General features: G+C 45.6%; 1 protein-coding gene across 1 annotated transcript in view; it reads left to right on the top strand.

The window, feature by feature from the left end:
• The window catches only part of gna13a (guanine nucleotide binding protein (G protein), alpha 13a), an 80,082-nt gene extending 60,560 nt beyond the window's left edge, over nucleotides 1-19,522 (top strand). Inside the window, exon 3 of the mRNA XM_038776437.1 lies at nucleotides 16,625-19,522. Coding sequence (XP_038632365.1) covers nucleotides 16,625-17,197 — 573 coding nt within the window. The 3' untranslated portion in view covers nucleotides 17,198-19,522. The remainder of the gene's footprint in view (nucleotides 1-16,624) is intronic.
• The last annotated feature ends 2,750 nt before the right edge of the window (nucleotides 19,523-22,272 follow it).

Below are 22,272 nucleotides of genomic sequence, written 5' to 3'. Positions count from 1 at the left end.
ACCACAATCTCAGCCTCCCCCTCCACTGCTGGCATCATAATCACGTTCAACAGTCTCCGGACATTTGTGTTAAGTTGTCGTCCCTTTACGAACCCCGTCTGGTCCTCATGGATTACCCCTGGCACACAATCCTCTATTCTGGTTGCCAGGACCTTTGCCAACAGTTTGGCATCTACATTCAAGAGGGAGATAGGCCTGTAGGACCCGCACTGTACAGGGTCTTTGTCCCGCTTCAGGATCAAGGAGATCAGGGCCTGTGACATTGTCGGGGGCAGAACCCCCCCCTCTCGCGCCTCATTGAAGGCTCGCACCAGCACTGGACCCACCAAGTCCACATACTTCTTATAAAATTCCACCGGGAACCCATCCGGCCCCGGCGCCTTCCCCGCCTGCATCTGGCCTATCCCTTTAACTAGCTCCTGCAGCTCTATCGGCGCCCCCAGCCCCTCCACCCGTTCCTCCCGGACCTTTGGGAACCTCAATCTATCGAGGAAGTTCTCCATTCCCCCCCTCCCCCTGGGCGGCTCAGACCGGTACAATTCCCTGTAGAAATCCCTGAAGACCCCGTTCACCTCTTGCCCCTTCTGCACTACGTTCCCTCCCTTCTCTCTCACTCCCCCAATCTCTCTGGCTGCATCTCGCTTGCGCAGCTGGTGTGCTAGCATCCTGCTCGCCTTTTCCCCGTACTCATAGACCGCGCCCTGTGCCCTTCTCCATTGCGTCTCCGCCTTCCTAGTGGTCAGTAGGTCAAACTGGGCCTGTAAACTGCGCCGCTCCCTCAACAGCCCCTCCTCTGGTGTCTCCGCATATCTCCTGTCCACTTCTATAAGTTCCCCCACCAGTCTCTCCCTCTCCTGCCTCTCATTCCTTTCTCTGTGTGCCCTTATGGAGATCAGCTCTCCTCTGATCACTGCTTTCAGGGCCTCCCAGACTACCCCCACCTTCACCTCGCCCGTGTCGTTCGTGCCCAGATATCTCTCAATGCCCTTCCGGACCCTTCCGCACACCTCATCGTCCGCCAGCAGCCCCACATCCAGGCGCCACAACGGGCGCTGGTCCCGTACTTCCCCCAGTTCTACCTCTACCCAGTGTGGTGCATGGTCCGAAATCGCAATGGCCGAGTACTCCGTGTCCTGCACTCTCGAAATCAGCCCCCTGCTCAGTACAAAAAAGTCTATTCTGGAGTACACCCTGTGGACGTGGGAGAAAAAAGAATACTCCCTCGCCCTTGGCCTGCCAAATCTCCAAGGGTCTACCCCCCCCATCTGCTCCATGAACCCCCTTAGCACCTCTGCCGCTGCCGGCCTCCTATTCGTCCTGGAACTCGATCTGTCCAGCCCAGGGTCGAGCACTGTATTGAAGTCCCCCCCCATGATCAGGCCCCCTGCCTCCAGACCCGGAATGAGGCCCAACAGGCGCCTCATAAAACCCGCGTCATCCCAATTCGGGGCATACACATTCACCAGCACCACATTCTCTCCCTGCAGCCTACCCTTCACCATCACGTACCTACCCTCCTTATCTGCTACCACCTGCGCCGCCACGAACGACACCCTCTTTCCCACCAAAATCGCCACCCCCCCGGTTCTTTGCGTCCAAGCCTGAGTGGAACACCTGTCCCACCCACCCCCTTCTCAGGCGTACCTGGTCTACTACTCTCAAGTGAGTCTCCTGCAACATTGCCACATCCGCCTGCAGTCCCTTTAGGTGTGAAAAAAACCCTTGATCTCTTGACCGGCCCATTCAGCCCCCTCACGTTCCAAGTAATCAACCGGGTCGCGGAGCGACCCGTCCCTTTCCCCTGTCTATTAGCCGTGTCCTGTCCCCTGTTCGCCCCGGGTCGACCCTCCCCTTCTGACCCGTTCCCCATGGCGATGGCCCCTCCCCCTCTCTCCTCCCGTTCTTCCCTTCCCGTCCTCGGCCTTTCCAGCAGCAACCCGGTATCCCCCCCTAACCCCCCCCCCCCCCCCCCCCCCCCCCCTCCCCCCTTGGCTAGGACCCCTCCTAGCCGCGGTGTATCCACCATCGTACTCCCGAGAGTCAGCTGGTTTTCGCTGACCCGGCTGCCCCTGCCACACTCCGACTCCTCCCGATGTGGGGGGGGAGGGGCCTCCCCCCCCCCTTGCCATCCCTCTCTGACCCCGCTTCAGCGCGGGAAAAGCCGCCATTGCTGGCCACACCCCACTCTTCTCTCCTCCCCCTTCCTCCGTCCCGCGCGCGGGAAACAGGGGAAAGCCCGCGCTTTCGCCCGGCCACACCCTACCCCGCCATCTTCAATTCCACCCCCGTCCCCATCCAAGCCCATAAAAAAGCCCCCTTAAAACGAGAGGAAGAAAAAAGAGAAAAAGAAAACACGCATAACCAACTTGCACCCCCCCCGTCCCGCCTCCCCAACTTAACAATATAACAATATAAATAACAAATCTCAAATAAATACATAAATACATAACTATGCCTGCATAACTAAATAACTACCCAATAATAACGTATTTAACCATCACCCTCCATCGAACAGAACAGTAACCATAACCCTTAAAGAACAGATCAAAAAACAGTAAAAAAGCCCCCCCTACAACAACAATAATTAAGGGAAGTTGGCAACGGGAAGAGACACACAAAAAGGAACAAAGAAACCCCCCATAACACAAGTTTCAAAGAAACCAAACGATCCATCAACTTTAACCAAGTTCCGACCTGGCCTAAGAAAGACATGGGCCACTTGATCAGTCAAGGGTACTCGGGCGGCCTCGACCGCCAGCGTTCCCAAGTTCTAGTTCAGGTCCAGCTTTTCCTCCCGAACAAAAGTCCATGCCTCCTCTGGGGTCTCAAAGTAATGGTGCTGGTCCTTGTAGGTGACCCACAAGCGCGCTGGCTGCAGCATTCCGAACTTGATCCTCTTTGCGTGCAGCACCGCCTTCGTCCGGTTAAACCGGGCCCGCCGCTTTGCCACCTCCGCACTCCAGTCCTGATATATCCGCACCGTCGAATTCTCCCATTTGCTGCTTTTCTCCCTCTTGGCCCACCTCAGCACTTTCTCCCGATCACAGAAACGCTGGAATCGCACCAGCACCGCCCTCGGGGGCTCGTTCGCCCTAGGCCGCCTAGCCATGACCCGATATGCTTCTTCCAGCTCCAGGGGCGATGGACCGGCCCCCTCTCCCATCAGGGAGCTCAGCATCTCCGCTACATATTTCGGGAGATCAGGCCCCTCCAGGCCTTCTGCTAGGCCCAGGATCCTCAAGTTCTTCCGCCTCATTCGAGTGTCCAGCTCCTCAAAGCGGCTCTGCCATTTCAGGTGGAGTGCCTCGTGCACCTCCACCTTTCCCACGAGGACCGTGGCCTCCTCCTCCCTTGCAGTCATCTCCTGCTGCAGCTCTCTTATCGACGCCTCTTGGGTCGCCTGGGCCCCCATCAGCCTTGTGGTCGTCGCGTTCATAGACTCTAAGAGTTCCACTTTCAGCTCCGTAAAACACCGGAGGAGAGCGGCCTGCTGCTCCTCCGCCCATTTTCTCCAATCTTCTAGTGCGCCACCGGCCGCCATTTTGGTCCTCTTCCCCCGCTTTTTTCGGGGAGCTGCTGCCGCTTTTTTTGTCGCCCCACTCCGAGTACCGACCATAAAGTTGGTCTCACTCTCCTCAGGGAGCCTTCCCCCACCGGGATTCGTCTTTACAGTACCGTCGGGGCCCTCCAATTGGCCCTTAAACACCTTTGTCGCAGGAGCTGCCAAATGTGCGACTTAGCTGGTCATAGCCGCAACCGGAAACTCTGAACTGTTTCTAATGCAATTATATCCTTTGGTGACCAAAACTGTACACGTTACTCCAAAACTGGTCTCACCAAGGCCCTGTACAGTGACAGTAAAACCGCCCTACTTTTGTATTTCATTTCCCTTGCAACAAGCAACAATATTTAATTTGCCTGGTTTAGCTCAGTGGGCTAGACAGCTGGTTTGTAATGCAGAACAAGGCCAGCAGCACTGGTTCAATTCCCATACCAGCTATGTGTAGCCGAACAGGCGCCAGAATGTGGGGACTAGGGGCTTTTCACAGTAACTTATTTCATTGCAGTGTTAATGTAAGCCTACTTGTGACAATAAAAGGTTATTATATTATAATTATACTGTACCTGCATACTAATCTTTTGTGATTCATGTTCGGGACACCCAGATCTCTTTGTACCACAGGGTTATGCAATTAATAATAATAACAATAATCGCTTATTGTCACAAGTAGGCTTCAATTAAGTTACTGTGAAAAGCCCCTTCTTTCTCTATTTAAATAACATCTTCCTTTTCTATTTCTATCTAACTGGACAAGTTCACATTTTCCCACATTACGTTCCCTCTGCCATTTCTTTACCCATCACGTCTCCTATCTATATCCTTTTGCAAACTCCGTACGTTCTCTACAACCTTACATCTTGTAAAAGTAACTAACTTGTATGGATGCAGCAGCACAAAGAATTTGTCAGAAGTCCATATGAAATTATGTTTCTATATCATCCATGCTACTTACACCTTTATGTCATCAGCAAATTTAGCAACCATACATTCAGGCCCTTCATCCAAGGCATTGATATTGATTGTAAATAATTGAGGTCCCAGCACTGAACCCCGTGGCATTCTACTCCTTCCACTCGTTATGACTTGCCAACTCGAAAAAGATCTATTATCCCTACTCTGTGCTTCCTGTTAGTTAACCCGTCTCTAACTAGTCAAGTAATCCTAGACTACATGATTTTTTTTCCCCTGCATGTAATAAATCCTGAAAACAAAAGTCTTGTCTATTCTGCTATTATTAAATGCATTGTTTATGAAGAGATTTTGTCTTATACACCCCAAATGCAACCATAATTGTCGATTTTTTTCATTACAGTAGTCCCCCTTTATAACGCGGGTGTTGGGGTCCAAGACAGCCACCCGCGTTGTATCCGAGCCGCGGATATCCATGATGGGGGTTTTAAATTTATTTAAAAATCTATGCTAGCGCTTCCCATTGTGAGTCTACGGGGGGCGGGGGGAGAGGTCAGACCCCCGTAGACTCACAATGGGAAGCGCTAGCATAGATTTTTAAATAAATTTAAAACCCCCATCGTGGATCCAATTAAAATTTCAGCGGCCGGCTCACTTTGATCCGGAGAAGGAAGCTGCTCTCACTGAAATCAGCCGGCCGCTGAAATTGACACTGCCGGCTGCTCTCTCCCTCCAATCCAACTTTTAAGTTTTAATGTTTCTGATTGGAGGGAGAGAGCAGCCGGCAGTGTCAATTTCTTTTTTTTTTCCTCCGGCTTGCCCCCTCTCCCCCCACATCCTCCAACTAGACCCCTCTCCCCGCACACCCTCCGGCTCGCCCCCTCTCCCCCCACACCCTCCTCTCCCCCACAGCGTCCAGCTCGCCCCCTCTCCCCCCACACCTTCCGGCTCGCTCCCTCTCCCCCTCTCCCCCACACCCTCCTGCTCTCCCCCACAGCGTCCAGCTCGCCCCCTGTCCCCCCACACCCTCCGGCTCGCCCCCTCCCCACACCTCTCCTCCCCCGTCCCCCAACACCCGCAGGGCCCCCCTCTCTCCCCCAACACCCGCAGGGCCCCCCTCTCTCCCCCAACACCCGCAGGTCCACCCTCTCTCCCCCACACCCCCAGGGGGGTCTCCCCCACACCCGCTCCCCCCCAACACCCGCAGGGCCCCCCTCTCTCCCCCAACACCCGCAGGTCCACCCTCTCTCCCCCACACCCGCCCACACCCGCTCTCCCCCAACACCCGCAGGGCCCCCCTCTCTCCCCCAACACCCGCAGGTCCACCCTCTCTCCCCCACACCCCCAGGGGGGTCTCCCCCACACCCACAGGGGGTCTCCCCCACACCCGCCCACACCCGCTCCCCCCCAACACCCGCCCCCCCCACCTCTCCCCCCCCCCCCCACCTCTCCCCCCCCCCCCCCCCCCCCCCCAAACACCCGCAGGGCCCCCCTCTCTCCCGCAACACCTGCAGGGCCCCCCTCTCTCCCCCAACACCCGCAGGGCCCCCCTCTCTCCCCCAACACCCGCAGGGCCCCCCTCTCTCCCCCAACACCCGCAGGGCCCCCCTCTCCCCCCCACACCCACAGGGGGGTCTCCCCCACACCCGCCCCCCTCCTCTCCCCCCCCCAACACCCGCCCCCCCTTCTCCCCCCCAACACCCGCCCCCCCCTCTTCTCCCCCCCCAACACCCGCCCCCCTCTTCTCCCCCCCAACACCCGCCCCCCCAACACCCGCCCCCCCTCTTCTCCCCCCCCAACACCCGCCCCCCCCCCTCTCCCCTCCCCCCCCAACACCCGCCCCCCCCCCTCTCCCCCCCCCCAAAACCCGCCCCCCCCTCTTCTCCCCCCCCAACACCCGCCCCCCCCTCTTCCCCCCCCCCAACACCCGCCCCCCCTCTTCTCCCCCCCCAACACCCGCCCCCCTCTTCCCCCCCCCAACACCCGCCCCCCTCTTCTCCCCCTCCCCCCAACACCCGCCCCCCCTCTTCTCCCCCCCCCCAACACCCGCCCCCCCCCTCTTCTCCCCCCCAACACCCGCCCCCCCTCTTCCCCCCCCCCCAACACCCCCCCCCCCCCTCTTCTCCCCCCCCCCCCCCAACACCCGCCCCCCCTCTTCTCCCCCCCAACACCCGCCCCCCCCTCGGCAGTGTCAATTTCAGCGGCCGGCTGATTATTTCAGTGAGAGCAGCTTCCCTCTCCGGATCAAAGTGAGCCGGCTGCTGAAATTGACACTGCCGGCTGCTCTCTCCCTCCAATCCAACTTTTAAGTTTTAATGTTTCTGATTGGAGGGAGAGAGCAGCCGGCAGTGTCAATTTCAGCGGCCGGCTCACTTTGATCCAGAGAGGGAAGCTGCTCTCACTGAAATAATCAGCCGGCTGCTGAAATTGACACAACTGACAGTTGGGGTCCATAAACCCCCCCGCGGTATATCGCGAACCGCGGTATTGCGGAGCGCGGTATAACGGGGGACTACTGTATCATCATGAATCAGTCTAGTAGCCAGCTCGTGCCCAAATTCTGAGGTACACATTTAAACATGGGGGGCCAGGTTGCAAACTTTACATCAACTTTACATTACACAAATGTGAGGTTATCCATTTTGGTAGGAATAACAGCAAACGGGATTATTATTTAAACGATAAAATATTAAAGCATGCCGCTGTTCAGAGAGACTTGGGTGTGCTAGTGCATGAGTCACAGAAGGTTGGTTTACAAGTGCAACAGGTGATTAAGAAGGCAAATGGAATTTTGTCCTTCATTGCTAGAGGGATGGAGTTTAAGACTAGGGAGGTTATGTTGCAATTGTATAAGGTGTTAGTGCGGCCACACCTGGAGTATTGTGTTCAGTTTTGGTCTCCTTACTTGAGAAAGGACGTACTGGCACTGGAGGGTGTGCAGAGGAGATTCACTAGGTTAATCCCAGAGCTGAAGGGGTTGGATTATGAGGAGAGGTTGAGTAGACTGGGACTGTACTCGTTGGAATTTAGAAGGATGAGGGGGGATCTTATAGAAACATTTAAAATTATGAAGGGAATAGATAGGATAGATGCGGGCAGGTTGTTTCCACTGGCGGGTGACAGCAGAACTAGGGGGCATAGCCTCAAAATAAGGGGAAGTAGATTTAGGACTGAGTTTAGGAGGAACTTCTTCACCCAAAGGGTTGTGAATCTATGGAATTCCTTGCCCAGTGAAGCAGTTGAGGCTCCTTCATTACATGTTTTTAAGGTAAAGATAGATAGTTTTTTGAAGAATAAAGGGATTAAGGGTTATGGTGTTTGGGCCGGAAAGTGGAGCTGAGTCCACAAAAGATCAGCCATGATCTAATTGAATGGCGGAGCAGGCTCGAGGGGCCAGATGGCCTACTCCTGCTCCTATTTCTTATGTTCTTATGTTCTTATTACACCAAACAGGGCAAATTATTACCTCATTAATTTATTTTATTTTTTTATTTTTTATTTTTTTGCTGCATTGCATTGCTGGCACAAATACTTCATCATTTCTAACTTGTTCACAGTTAAAAGTTTATATATTTGATGACCACTTCCAGTGAAGTCATTTCTCATCTATTTAAAAAGAAACCTGTTAAGTGTCATGCTCGGTTCTTGTTTTTCCACATCAGAAAGATGAACCCTATTAGATTCATACTTAATTTTTAATCCTGAGTCAAACACTCAGCACCGAGCTACCTGATCTTCAACATAAGTGAATAAAAAGTAACTAAATTGTATGGATGCAGCAGCACAAAGAATTTGTTAGAAGTCCATATGAAATCATTATGTTTCTATATCATCCATGCTAGCTGAGCATGTTAGGGTGCTGGATGTCTAAACTAAACAGACTGGGTTTTGATCTTGGTTTATGCTGGATTCATTTACCCCAACCAGAATAGCTGGAGCGCTACAATTGGTTAGGGAGAAGAAAATTGGGCATGGTTGCTGCTCCTGATTTATTTCTATTGAACCCTTCTTTTCGTGCATGATGAATGGCAATTGCTCGAGGTATCAAGGTACTTTCAGTACTGTGTAAACATATGCCAACAAGACTCGGTGCTTTCAGAGATGGAGAAAATTGGCAAAAAAAACCCAATAATGTGAAGGTCAACAAATCATGTTTTGTCTATCAGGCATTTCAACTGCACATTTTTCTTGGCCACATTTCTATCAGCTATTCCAGAAACTGTCTCGAGGAAAATACAAACTAAGCTGTCTCACCTCTGTCCTATTTCAATCAATTACAGTTTTCTATTGTCATTGATCCTAGCAGCAAATTTCAGGAAATACCATTAAATGCAAGGAAGACCACGCCACTTGGTAACACTATCTTCCTTCCCCTACTGATGCTGCTTGATCAACTGTTTCCAGAAGCTTCTATTTTTATTTGATGGTTTAAATTTTTGAACTTTAAAAACTTGCCTACCTGGAAAAATTATAATGAGTTTGTCTTGCAAATCATGTTTGTTGATCAGAAGAAACTGCTTCATTTCTATTGAAAGACTCAGCTACACTGTATATGGGACACAGAAGGTTTGTGCACTTAATCTCTCTGAAGAGCTGAAAGTACAGATTGGTCACCCATCATATAATATGACAGAGTCATCGGACTCTAAACGTTAGCTCTTTTCTCTCCCTACCGATGTTGCCAGACTTGCTGAGATTTTCCAGCATTTTCCCTTTGATCTCCCATCTTCCCGTACCAACCTCCCTGGACAGGTGCCGGAATGTGGCGACTAGGGGCTTTTCACAGTAACTTCATTGAAGCCTACTCGTGACAATAAGCGATTTTCATATCATTAATTTCATTTCTCAGTTGAGATAATGTGGTAAAAAAAGGAAACTCAATTGCAAATTTAATTTCAGGAGTTCAGGATTAATAGTATAAATAAATAGTAAGCAGGATGGAGGCTTTTTTATGAACTGCAATGGCGTCAAAGCTTGTTTTAAATGTTTAAAAATAAATTTCAATTTCCCAAGTATTTTTTCCCCAATTAAGGAGCAATTTAGCGTGGCTATTCCACCTACCCTGCACATCTGGGTTGTGGGGGTGAGACCCACACAGACACGAGGAGATTGTGCAACTCCACACAGACGGTGACCCGTGTCTAGGATCAAACCTGGGTCCTCGGTGCTGTGAGGCAGCAGTGCCAACCACTCTGCTACCCTATTGCGATTAGAGTTTGAAGCGGGATTGGTTTGCCCTTAATTCCAGGCATGCTGTTGATTCAGAATTTGGAAAATGTTTGCTTCCCTTTTCCACTTAATAACTTGCATGTCACATGCATAGCTGAGAGAATAGGGATTCAATCTGGTCCCAGACCTCCGCCAGTACTATTCTAAAACATGCATTAGATATGTCAGACTAGCCCAAGTTGAATCTTCTGTGCACTTTTTCTCTCGTAGCAGTTTCCTAACAGCCTGGCTAAATTGGTAACTGTTGGGGGCTGACTGAGTTCTTAATTCAAGATCTGAGTTCCTGCGCTGAACTGCCCAAATTAATGTTTTGTAGTGTTATTTGAAATCTTGTAGGCAGTTTAAAAAAAAAAAGATTGCTGCTGCCATATGCTGAGTATAAATTCTGCCAGGCATGCAATAGAGAGGGATTTGGGTTGCTGCACCATGCGGTAAAACATCTTTTCGACTTTGTGTTCCGGTATTAGAACATTCTTTATATAAAAACGTGACTCACTTGAATGTACAGGTACAGGGTCTCAAAACCAGAAACCTCAGACTGTTTCGTATTTTGGATCTTGCCGGTTTTTGGGTTGGGCGATTCAGACCGGGTCAGGTGGGTTCAAGGATCTCTGAATGTGAAACTGAGTCCGACATTCCACAACACCAATGTGGCGTCTAGCTGAATAATAGCTGGTAAGCTCTTTTGTTCATTTAATAAGAATTAAAATTCATACATGATAGCTTAGAAAAATGTCTGGTTTTCAGACTTCTCCGGTTATAAGAGAACCGGATTTGAGATATTCTACCTGTACTCTGTGAAAGCACTTGTGGAGCCATTTCAGAAAGATTTCTTACAAGGTTATGACTCTTTTTATTCCCACGTTATCTATTTTTCCTCTTCCCTTCTTCCAAGAGCACCTTCCAGCTGCATCTAAGAACAAGTAGAGGAAAAACAAATAAATGTAAAAGCAGCATTGGTTTAGATGGATGGTTGAATGTTGCTTTTTTAAATCTTTTAAAAGTATGTGTACTGGCAGTCATATAATAATTTTATTAGTGTCACAAGTAGGCTGACATTAACACTGCAATGAAGTTACTATGAAAATCCCCTAGTCACCATGCTACCATGTTTGGGTACACTGGGGGAGACTTCAGAATGTTCAATTCACCTAACAAGCACGTCTTTCGGAACTTGTGGGGAGGGAACTGGAGCACCCGTAGGAAACCCTTGCAACCATGGGGAGAACATGCAGACTTTTCACAGACAGTGACCCATTCTGGGAATCGTACCCAGTCCCTGGAGCCGTGAAGCAGTAGTGCTAACCATTGTGCTACTGTGCCGCCCCCATTATCCCTCGACCAATACACTACCAAGAACGTATTATAGGATCATAAAATTTTACAACACGGAGAAAGGTCATTTGGCCCATCGTGTCTGTGCCGGCTCCTGAAAGAGCTACCTAGCTTAATCCCATTCCGCAGCCCTATCTCCGTAGCCCTCTAAATTCATCATTTTCTTTTTTTTTCCAATTAAGGGGTAATTTAGCGTGGCCAATCCATCTACCCTGCACATCTTTGGGTTATGGAGGTGAGACCCATGCAGACACTGGGAGAATGTGCAAATTCCACATGGCCAGTGACCTGGGGCCAGGATCAAACTCGGTCCTCGGTGCCGTGAGGGAAGTAGTGCTAACCACTGCGTCTCCAAACTGCCCTATCACTTTCAAATATATATATATATATATAATATATATATTCAGCTCTCTTCTGAAACTTCCTATGGAATCCACCTCCCAGACAGCGCATTCTAAATCCCAACAACTCTTGAGTATAGGAGGGCAACACGGCGCAGTGGGTTACCACTGCTACCATACGGTGCCGAGGATCCAAGTTCGAACCCAGCCCCGGGTCACTGTCGGTGTGGAGTTTGCACATTCTCCCCATGTCTGTGTGGGTCCCATCCCCACAACCCACAAAGATGTGCAGGGTAGGTGGATTGGCCACGCTAAATTGCCCCGTAAGTGGGAGAAAAAAAGAATCGAGTACTCAAAATTTAAAAAAAATCTCAAGTAAAGAAGTTTCTCCTCGTCTCAATCCTAGCTCTCTTGCTGACCATCTTGAAATTGTGATGTATGTCACTGACTTACCAACTAGTGGAGACAGAATATCCTTCTTTACTCTGGCAAAATTGTTCATAATTATGTTCATAATTAATTACCCTCTTAATCTTCTGTGCTGTAAGGAGAACAAGCCCAATTTCTCTTTCCTTGTAACGAGAATTCCACATTTTTGGTATCATTGTAGTAAAGCTCCTTTACACTTTCTAGGCTTTAACATTCTTCCTTCGTTCCCTGAAGGTTCCCTGAAGTGAACACAATATTCCAAATGTGATCTGACCAATGATTTGTAGAGGTGTAACATCATTTACACTCGATGCCTCTATTTAAAAACAAAGGATCCTATAAGACATCTTCACAACTGTTTCACAGAGAATTATGCACTTGAACCCTGAGGTCGCTCTGTTCCTCTTAAAGTTGTACCATTGAGCCTGTGTTGTCTCACTGTGTTTCTTCAAAGTGCATTACCTCATATTTTTCTGAAATCCATCTGCCAGGCGTCTGCTCATTTGGCCTACTTGTCAATGTCACTCTGAAGTTGTTCACTGTCATCCTCACAATTCGCCATTGTCCCTAGATTAGTATCATCTGCAAATTTAGAGATTTTGTCCTCAACACCAATCTCTAAATCGTTTATATAAATCAGAAAAAGCAAGGGCCCAACACTGAGCCCTGGGGAACACCACTTTCAGCTTGTGTCCAGTCTGAGACATGCCCACTATACTTACCCTCTGTTTCCTATTTCTTAGCCAACTTCTAATCCATACTGCCAAGGACTCATCAATCCCAAGCCTTTCTAATTTGCTAACCAACATGCCTCGTGGCAAATGTTTTCTGAAAGTCCAGATATACAACATCCATAGCACTATCCTAATCAACTGCCCGTGTTACCTCGTCAACGGACTCTATTAAATTCGTCAAACATGACCTGCCTTGACAAAGCCATGTTGACTGTATTATTAACAAATTTTCGCTAAGTGTATATTTAGCTTATCCTGTATTGTGACCTCCATCAGTTTTCCCACTATTGATGTCAAACTGACAGGTCTGTAATTTCCTGCTTTATCCAAGTCCCTTTCTAAAACAACAGCATCACATTTGCAATGCTCCAGTTCCCTGGGATTAATCCTGTGTTCAGGGAGGCCTTGAACATTTCTCTCAACAGCTCCACAATTTGCTCCCTTGCCTATCTCAGCATTTTGGGATGCTGTCGTCAGCATCAGGACCTGGTGACTTCTCTACCCCGAGGGCTGACAGCCCTTTTCACACTTCTTGATCATTCTACTGCTCAGTTGCACGACATTCACGTTTTCAACTGGGCCATTGTCACCATTTTCTATGTTGGTAAGGAGCGAAGAAAGTACTCATTGAGTACCTCTGCCATATCCCCTGCTTCAGTAAGCAGCTTACCTTGTGGGCCCCACTCTATCATTCACTAATCTTTTACTATTAGTATGTTTCAAGAACATTTTATATTTGTTTTAGCATAGCCTGTCATCTTTTCCTTGTGCTTCCACTTAGCCTTCCTTATTTCAGCCTTAGCCTGTCACCTGCATTTGAGATGCTCTTCCTGATTTCTATTGCTATTATATTTCTATTGCTATTATTATTTCAGCATGTATTGTATGCCTTTTTTTTTTCCTTCCTTACTTTCTCCACAATAACCTTAGTCATCCAGAGTATTCTAGCTTTGGATACCCCATCTATACTTCTCATGGGTATGCACCTGGCTTGCACCCTATTCATCTCTCCTTTGAAAGTCTCCCGTTTTTCATCCACCAAAATGTATTTCCAATCAACCTGCTCCAGTTCAACTTTTAGACCTCTACAATTTGCCCTTTTCCAGTCTGAGATCTTAGTCCGTAACTGATTTTTATCCGTTTCCAACTTAATATTGAACCGTGTTGTAGTATGATCGCTATTTTGCAACTTCTCCCCCACTTTAACATTCTCCACATGGCCTGTCTGATTTCCAGACCTGCACAGCTTCCTCCCCAGTCAGACTGGAAATTTTCAGAAAGTTCTCCTGCACACACTGCAGGAACTTCTCCCCTTCCATGCCCCACACTCCACCCGTCTCCTAGTCTACCTTAGGGTAATTGAAATCCCCATCTATTCCGACCCTACTTTTCCTGCAAATATCCATAATCTGCATACAAATTTCATAGAATTTGCAGTGCAGAAGGAGGCCATTCGGCCCATTGAGTCTGCACCGGGTCTTGGAATGAGCACCCTACCCAAGCCCATACCTCCACCCTATCCCCATAACCCAGTAACCCCACCTAACACTGAGGGCAATTTGGACCCTGAGGGCAATTTAGCCTGGCCAATTCACCTAACCTGCACATCTTTGGACTGTGGGAGGAAACCGGAGCACCCGGAGGAAACCCACGCACACACGGGGAGAACGTGCAGACTCCACACAGACAGTGACCCAAGCCGGATTTCGAACCTGGGACCCTGAATCTGTGAAGCATTTGTGCTAACCACTATGCTACCGTGCTGCCTTCCTTCTCCTCCTCCTCCTCATTATTTGGAGGTATCCGCTACCTTTTTCTCATCTCCACCATATAGATTCTAATTCAGGAACTGCAGCTCATTCAAGGGCTAGGATACTATCTTTGACCAAGACTGCCACACCTTCCTTTTTACCTATCCTGTTTCAACTAAAAACCTAACCCAGGATGTTAAGTATCCAGTCCTGTGCTGGCTTGAGCCACGTTACCATTCTTTGACACTGGATCCACCAAACCCCCTTCTCATTTGTAGTGAGCAAGCTGACTTCTCCCAGAATCCTCCTCTGTCACTACCATCCTCCATCGGATACTCTTTCCTTCTGTTGAGCTCCGGGACCTCCATGATCCCAGCTGAATTGTGGTGAGTGAGCTTCTCTCTACCGGCCTCTGTATCTCGTCCTTTATCTCATTGCTTTTTGTGCAACCACGGCGTGTGCAAAATGGCAGTTGTGTTTCCCTATATTGCAATAGCGACTACACTTCAGAAGTACTGAGTTGACCAAAATATTTTGGGCATCCTAAGTATATTCATGTAAGTCTGTTAATAGTATCTAAATTGCTGTTGAACTCTAGAAGTCAAATAAAGGACTATTAAGGAAGGTTGTTGTCAACTCCCAGCGGCTGAAAAAAATGGCTAATTTATATAAAAAAGTACGACTGGAAGCACAAACTAAAATTAGCCACTTTGGAGCTGTGGAGTGTTTTAGCTTTGGCAAAGTTGCCTGGCTTACATTGATACTTTGCTATTTTTCATCAGTGATGAAGTGAATGGAAAATTAGTAACCGTATCAATCAGCATGTTTGTAATCCTCGGCTGTGCAATTTAGAGATGTGTATCAAACTGTGATACTACAAAACCAACCCATATAGATAACTGTAAACAATGTGGCACTAAAATTAGGATCCTGGAATAGTCTAGGAGGTCATAGAAACTGTTTAAAAAAAATTTAGAGTACCCAATTATTATTTTTTCCAATTAAGGGGCAATTTAGCATGGCCAATCCACCTAATCCGCACATCTTTAGGTTGTGGGGGCAGACACGAGGAGAATGTGCAAACTCCACACGGGCAGTGACCCAGGGCCGGGATTTGAACCCGAGTCCTCAGTGCCATAGGCAGCAGTGCTAACCACCGTGTCACCCTTGGTCATGGAAACTGCTGCATTGTCTGCCAGTAGAATATTGTTGCGTTCTGACAACTCAGCAATTTTCCAATTGGTAACTTTATTTTTACATTTTTAATTTATCAGTGACGTGATATTGCCCATTAACTGGCCATTTTGACATGATTTTGCATATCACTAATCTTGTGCGTATCCTGCTGATGCCTATTTCAGCCACATAGAGACCCACCATAAACAGGTTTTGAGTGTGAAGTTGGTAACTGAAGGGTAGCTTAATGGTGTAAAAGCTTACAGCTAGAAAGCTCCCAAATTCCAAACTGAAACATCAGAATAAAAGCACCTGACGATGCCTCTTTGTAGGTGGGTGAATAGATTGCTCAATCCATGTGGAAGATTGATTTTAATTGCTGAAGAGTTTTTATTAGCATATCCTTTCTTGCTTATAACATAGGCCATTCCTAAATAATTGGGGATTGAACTATCTTTGTTTAACCATTTCCAATGTTTTCACTGAAATGTTATAAATACATTAGAGGTTCAAAAAGTACCATGGAATTTGTGCTTGTTTTTCCTTTTTTAATGGGATATCCAAGTAATGGTTATAAAAATAAAAGTTTTACCCGTTGTACTATCCCCTCACCAGAAAAATCATCATGGCCATCAACAGCTTTTGAAGTAGGTGCAGTCAGATATTGTTTTTGATTCTGTGATGCTGCTGTTAGTTTACTTCTCGAGCAGTGGAATGTATTAATTAACTCTCTCTTACTATACGATTTCTTGTTGAGGGTATATGGTTTGGTGATGATTACATTTACAGTTAGAAGGTGACATGGTCAGACTAACAAACGAGCTGTGCCTGTGGTTTTTTTATAAACAAATCTACTGTTACCAGCTTTAAAATAAAACTGGTGCAGCTGCTTTTAACAAAAAACTGAAGCTCATGCAACGCAGGAAGCCTGAAAAATCCCAGTGTTCTAAGAATATAGTATGTTTTATGATATATTCATGGTCTGTGTTCAATAAACAGCAAAAATGGTATGATATAAAATAGATTATTTTATTTATCACTAAGCTGCAATTATATTTATGTCATATCCAGGTACGTAATGCATTTGTATAATTAGTTAGATTCTGTTTAAAACTACCATCTGGACCCAACATTAATTCAACTCTTTTTCTACTTTAGGACTATATTCCAACACAACAAGATATTCTACTAGCACGAAGACCCACCAAGGGAATACATGAATACGACTTTGAAATTAAAAATGTGCCCTTCAAGATGGTGGATGTGGGTGGACAAAGGTCGGAACGAAGGCGTTGGTTCGAGTGCTTTGATGGGGTGACTTCCATTCTGTTCCTGGTGTCATCAAGTGAATTTGACCAAGTGCTCATGGAGGACCGGCAAACAAATCGCCTGAGTGAGTCCCTAAACATCTTCGAAACGATAGTCAACAACAGGGTCTTTAGCAATGTCTCCATAATTCTTTTCCTTAACAAGACGGACTTGTTAGAGGAGAAGGTTAAAACTGTTAGCATCAAGGACTACTTCTCTCAATATGAGGGAAACCCTCATGAGCTCTCAGATGTCCAACAGTTCCTGGTGCAGTGCTTTCGTGACAAACGTCGAGAACAGCAGCACAAGCCACTCTACCATCACTTCACCACCGCCATTAATACCGAAAACATTCGTCTGGTATTCCGTGATGTCAAGGACACTATCCTCCATGATAACCTTAAGCAGCTGATGCTCCAGTGACGTCCAGTTACTTTGTTACTTTTAATGTCTGGCACTGACAGCAGCTTATACCAGAGTGATTAAGGTTCCAGTTCCTTCAAAAACCTGTGGCAACTGCTGTAAACTGTTCAACCGAAGATGCCAAATTTATTTTCCAGACTTTGGCTTTCAATTGCTTTTGCTCCCAGTTGGGTTTTGAGGATATTCTAATCGAGCGTACATTTTGATAACCTGACGAGGTTTACGATTGTGTTTCTTCGAACATGAAGATATGTGAAAAATTGCCAGATAATGCAAAACCGCGGTGTTCGATGTGGGGATTGTGTCTAGTTGATATCTGTTCTCTCCCTCTTCTACCCCCACCCCCTCAAAAAACAAAAAGGGCTATCTTAAAACAAAAGTCATTATTTATTCCAAAACAATGTTTGAGTATTACGGAAGCAGGTTAGCAACATTTTGGCCATAAAGGAAGTGAAGTTTACTTCAAACTGTTTTCAAAATCTTCTCAAATGCTTAAAATTTTGCTATTTGGTTTGCTACTGATAGGTACAGTAGTCAAAGAGTGGTACATATGTAACCTATTGAAATGTGAAGCAGTCACAATTTGTACAAGCTAGGCTTGTTAATATTGGATTTAGCATGTGAAACCTCTCCCTAATGGATGTTTTACTGAACTAATAACAGTATTAACAAAATATTTGCAATGTTTACATAGTATTTTATCAAAATTGTACATATGCAAAATTTCACAGAATTGCTTCATAATTATTTAGGTGTCTGGGGCCTAATGTAAAAGTTACTCTTTTGATTGAATAGTGTAGATACCACATGCCTTACTACCACCTGTCAGATTCTAACCTATAATAGTAAACCAATATTCTGATTTATTATATAATGCTACTATGAAGTTACTAAAATATGACTTGTGCTCTTTGGCCACTTTATGAAAATTTCTAACTTCAACTAAGCCTTTATTAAAGTGTGCTTAAGAGCTGTGTATCAGGCTTGTGGATCACACCGTGTTAAAAGCAACATTAAACAAACATTGAGGAATGAGACTATTTTATAATTGAACCTAGGAGCCGTTCAGTGCAAATTGGAGCAGGAAACTTTGTCTTGAAATTGAGGCATTTGATATTACTTTGTGGCCGAAATAACCCTATCGTTTATTTTAAATAGTAATGACATGATTCCTAAATTTGTAATGCAGTGACTAATATCGCCTTTTTTGAAAGATGAAATCTAGAAAATTAGCTTTTGCCGCCTTAAAAAAAACTCCGAAATGTTTTTTGCAGTGCTGGTCATGGATAAGATACTTGCTTTTTTAACAGTTCTTTTGTGATTTGTTTTAAATACGTCCTATTTGAATTCAGGGTTTAGAATTCACTAGTGTACCTGCAAACCTCATTTCAGTTGGTCAGTAGTTACTAACAAGCCGTACTAAATCTAGCATCATACAGTGTAAAGTGCAAAAGCATTCTCTTTTTAATACTTTTTTTTACATATTAGGAATGGTATATTGGGTTTAATATGTGAAACCTTTAAATGGTAATTGTAAATTACAAAGAACCAGACCTGCACCACAATGGTGGGTTTCTGAACTGCAGCATTCATTAAAACAAGTGTTGTGCTGATGTCATCTATTTTAGTAGTAATGCATTTATTTAAACATTTACCTCTATTAATGTTGGGGCTGTTAGACAGTAGTAAATTCTAACCCTGGTGTACCTACAGTGCCACATGTTTCCTTGACCATCTGCCGTTGTTGAGTAACAGGCTTGCCGCAGTTGTGTATTAATAGGTTGCTTTATGACCTCTGTTTGAATAGTTTATAAATTTACAAATATTTTTAAAATGTTCTTGTATGACATGTTTAATGTTGATTTCTTTCCAAACGTGATCATGCATATTATTTGTTCCGTGTCATTGTGGCAAGTGCCAATCTGCAGCCAATTCCACCCAGGCTTTGTCTGCCAATGGTTTCAGTCGAAGGTTACTATCCAGTTCAGTGATGTTAAGCCTCCAGTTTGGCAGATAATTTCTAAGACTAGCTGGAACTGTGTTGAAATGAAAGTTCAGAATATGGAATTAACACAGGAGATTCAAGGAAATGCTTGGGTCAGGCAACATCTGTGGAGCTAACATTGTAAGTTGATGTCCTTTCTGATGAAAGATCAGCAACCTGAAACTGTTTCTGTCTCCACAGTTTGCTGCCTGGATTTACAACATCGGTATTTTTGCTTTTGTGTTGGAATTTGGAGTTAGTTGAGCCATTTTGGTTGTCTCCTATGACCTGCACCAACACCTAAATTAATCCCTGGTTCCTTTTTTTGTGGAAAAAAAAAATTGTACTTGTCTGTCAACATAAATTTAATGCACAAACTGGAGGCAAAATATATTATTGGTCTGTTGAACTCTGCCGCTGCTTCCAAAACTTTATCAAGGCAGAAGGAATTCAGTTTTTACAGAATTTTATTCAACATTTTGTTAATTGAATATGCAATATATACTCATTGATGCCGTAAGTGTGTCTGTCTACAGTGAAGAAAATAGTTTTGGAAAGAACTCGTCCTGGAGGAAATCTTTGCCATACCTCCTACTTTAAAGTACCTTGTTGTGGCATGGCCTATAGAAGTTAATAAAATGTACTGTGAAGTATTAGGCTGTTGAGACTGGCATAACTGTACCACAACCTGTAACATTATCAAACCTCATTTTACAATATCTTGCAAAATATACTGTGCCTATGCAGAAATTTTATGCTGACAAGAAAGCAATAGCCTTAATTTTCCACTAATTACAAATATGTGGAAAGAGACTTGAAACTGCAAGTTCTCATCTGACTCTGATCTTAAGACATCACTAAATTACCAAATGCTTAAGTTACCTTAAGTTGTCATTTGTGCCATTAACCAAATACAGTAACCCTTAAACTGAACGAGTGTTAAAATACTGCATTCTATAGCTTTTCTGGAGAATGTAATATTATGCATGTTCTGACATAATGTACATTCCTTTTTCTCTCCCCTTTTAAAGCCTTGTGTTGGGCCACTGCACCTCTGATGTTTACACCCATGTGGCCACTTTATGTATGTGGATCTGAAGCAACAGTAAACACCAGAAAGCCATGACAGCTGAGCTGGATCCTGCTCTCCCTGCCATATCTACACTTACACCCCTGCTCTAGGGTTACTTTTGTGCACTGAAGGAACTGGATCCAACCCAGTTGTATTTAGAATGGTGTTTCTTACCCTTTCATCATGCTGGGGTGCTGTGTTCTGTTGAGGCATCTTCCATTGAGACCCCCTACTCAGGATTGCTAACACTGAAGAAAATCAACTTTTTACACTGGTGGTACCTATTGTTAAGGCCAGCGGCAACAAACCATCTTTGCCAATTTGACCGTTGGAAGCTTTGCTCTCTCCATTAAACAAGTGTAATCATCTATTTATTTGCGAGGCAGTGAAGGCAAGGTATTCAAGAATGTTCTTTAAGTTTCTCCTGATCTTTACCTGAGGCAAAACATTTGAAGGTGAACTTGCAGAAATAAATTTGTGAAAGATATTCCTTCTGTGCAGAATCAATTTTGGTTTAGTGTACAAATTTACCTTGAGTACCATTGTATAGTGCATTACATTGCACTGCTGCTTGCACGCTTTCATGATCGTGCAAAAAGACTTCCTCCAGCTCTACACTAATTAATCGGTTGACAGGTTTCAGACAAAACGGCTGCGTGCCCATCCAAATTTGTGATGTGATAAATTGTAAGCTTGTGGTTCTGGTGAAGCTAATGTGGTAGCAGTCACTGAGGTCAATCAGCAGTTGCTTAATTTGTTGAATGGAATCATGACACTTAAACATCCCCCTTCTCTATTTTCTTTGCAAACATTTTAAGTGCCCTAACTAATGACATCTGACATAGTACAGAAGTGGAGAAACTACCTGGTGGAATGAGTTTAATTTCTAAATGATGCTGGCAACTTGTTTGGTCTTTAGGTAGCGTTTCCAGAAATTGAGTATTAAGTCAGGCGACACTTGCCTAGCAATTTGCATCTTCTATTATTTTTCACACAAGTCTGCCATTTTAAAAAAATGAGGTCACTAGAGTTGGTCCTGCACTCTCTCTTTGCAGAACAGATGGTCAGTTCCACGTTGTGGTGGAACTGGGTGGAAGGTGTTTCACTTGTTAGAAAATAGTATTTTTGATGTCTCATTTACTGTTCATTACAATGTATTATAGAAGCCTCTTTCTGGTTACAACATTCCTTTTAGCCCTTCATTCAAGGGGTAGCATGGTGGTTAGCGCAATTGCTTCACAGCTCCAGGGTCCCAGGTTCGATTCCCGGCTGGGTCTCTGTGCGGAGTCTGCACGTTCTCCCTGTGTCTGCATGGGTGTCCTCCGGTTTCCTCCCACAGTACAAAGATGCGTGGGTTAGATGGATTGGCTATGCTAAATTGCCCTCGTGTCCAAAAAAATGTTAAGTGGGGTTACTGGGTTACGGGGATGGGGCAGATATGTGGGCTTCAGTAGGGTGCTCTTTGTAAGGGTCGGTGCCGACTCGTTGGGCCGAATGGCCGCCTTCTGTACTGTAAATTCTATGAAACATCTTCAATACGCTGTCTCTGAAATGTTAATTCTTTCTATTATGATTTTGAAGATCACCTTAATGAGATGAGTCAGTAAGCTTACTGTTTAAACCAATTGCACTCCATTGCTTTAGGTTTCCTGGGTAACGTAGGAATAATGATGTCTTGAGTCACTTGGAATGTACCTGTTGGTATATATTTGATCACAAATTTTGTGTTATCACTTCTAATTTAGTTTCTCCAAGGGCTTTAGATGTTTTGTTGATTCCTCTATGACTGGAGCTTTTCCTGTACTCATCAATTTCAAAGCATTCTTTACCTTTGCTATCATGTTTTGTCCTTCATTTGCCTCCATCTTGAGAACTTCCTCAGCTTGAATCATCATGCAACAAAAACAAAATACTGGACAATCTCAGCAGCAGGTCTGACAGCATCTATGGAGAGAGAGAAGGGAGCTAACATTTTTAGAGTCCGGATTACTCTTTGTCAAAACTGGAGAGAACGCTCTC

The sequence above is a fragment of the Scyliorhinus canicula genome, chromosome 18 (genome assembly GCF_902713615.1).
Source record: "Scyliorhinus canicula chromosome 18, sScyCan1.1, whole genome shotgun sequence".
Classification (NCBI taxonomy): Eukaryota; Metazoa; Chordata; class Chondrichthyes; order Carcharhiniformes; family Scyliorhinidae; genus Scyliorhinus; species Scyliorhinus canicula.
Note: the sequence above shows the minus strand (reverse complement) of the source record. Positions and strands in the feature narration are given on the sequence as shown.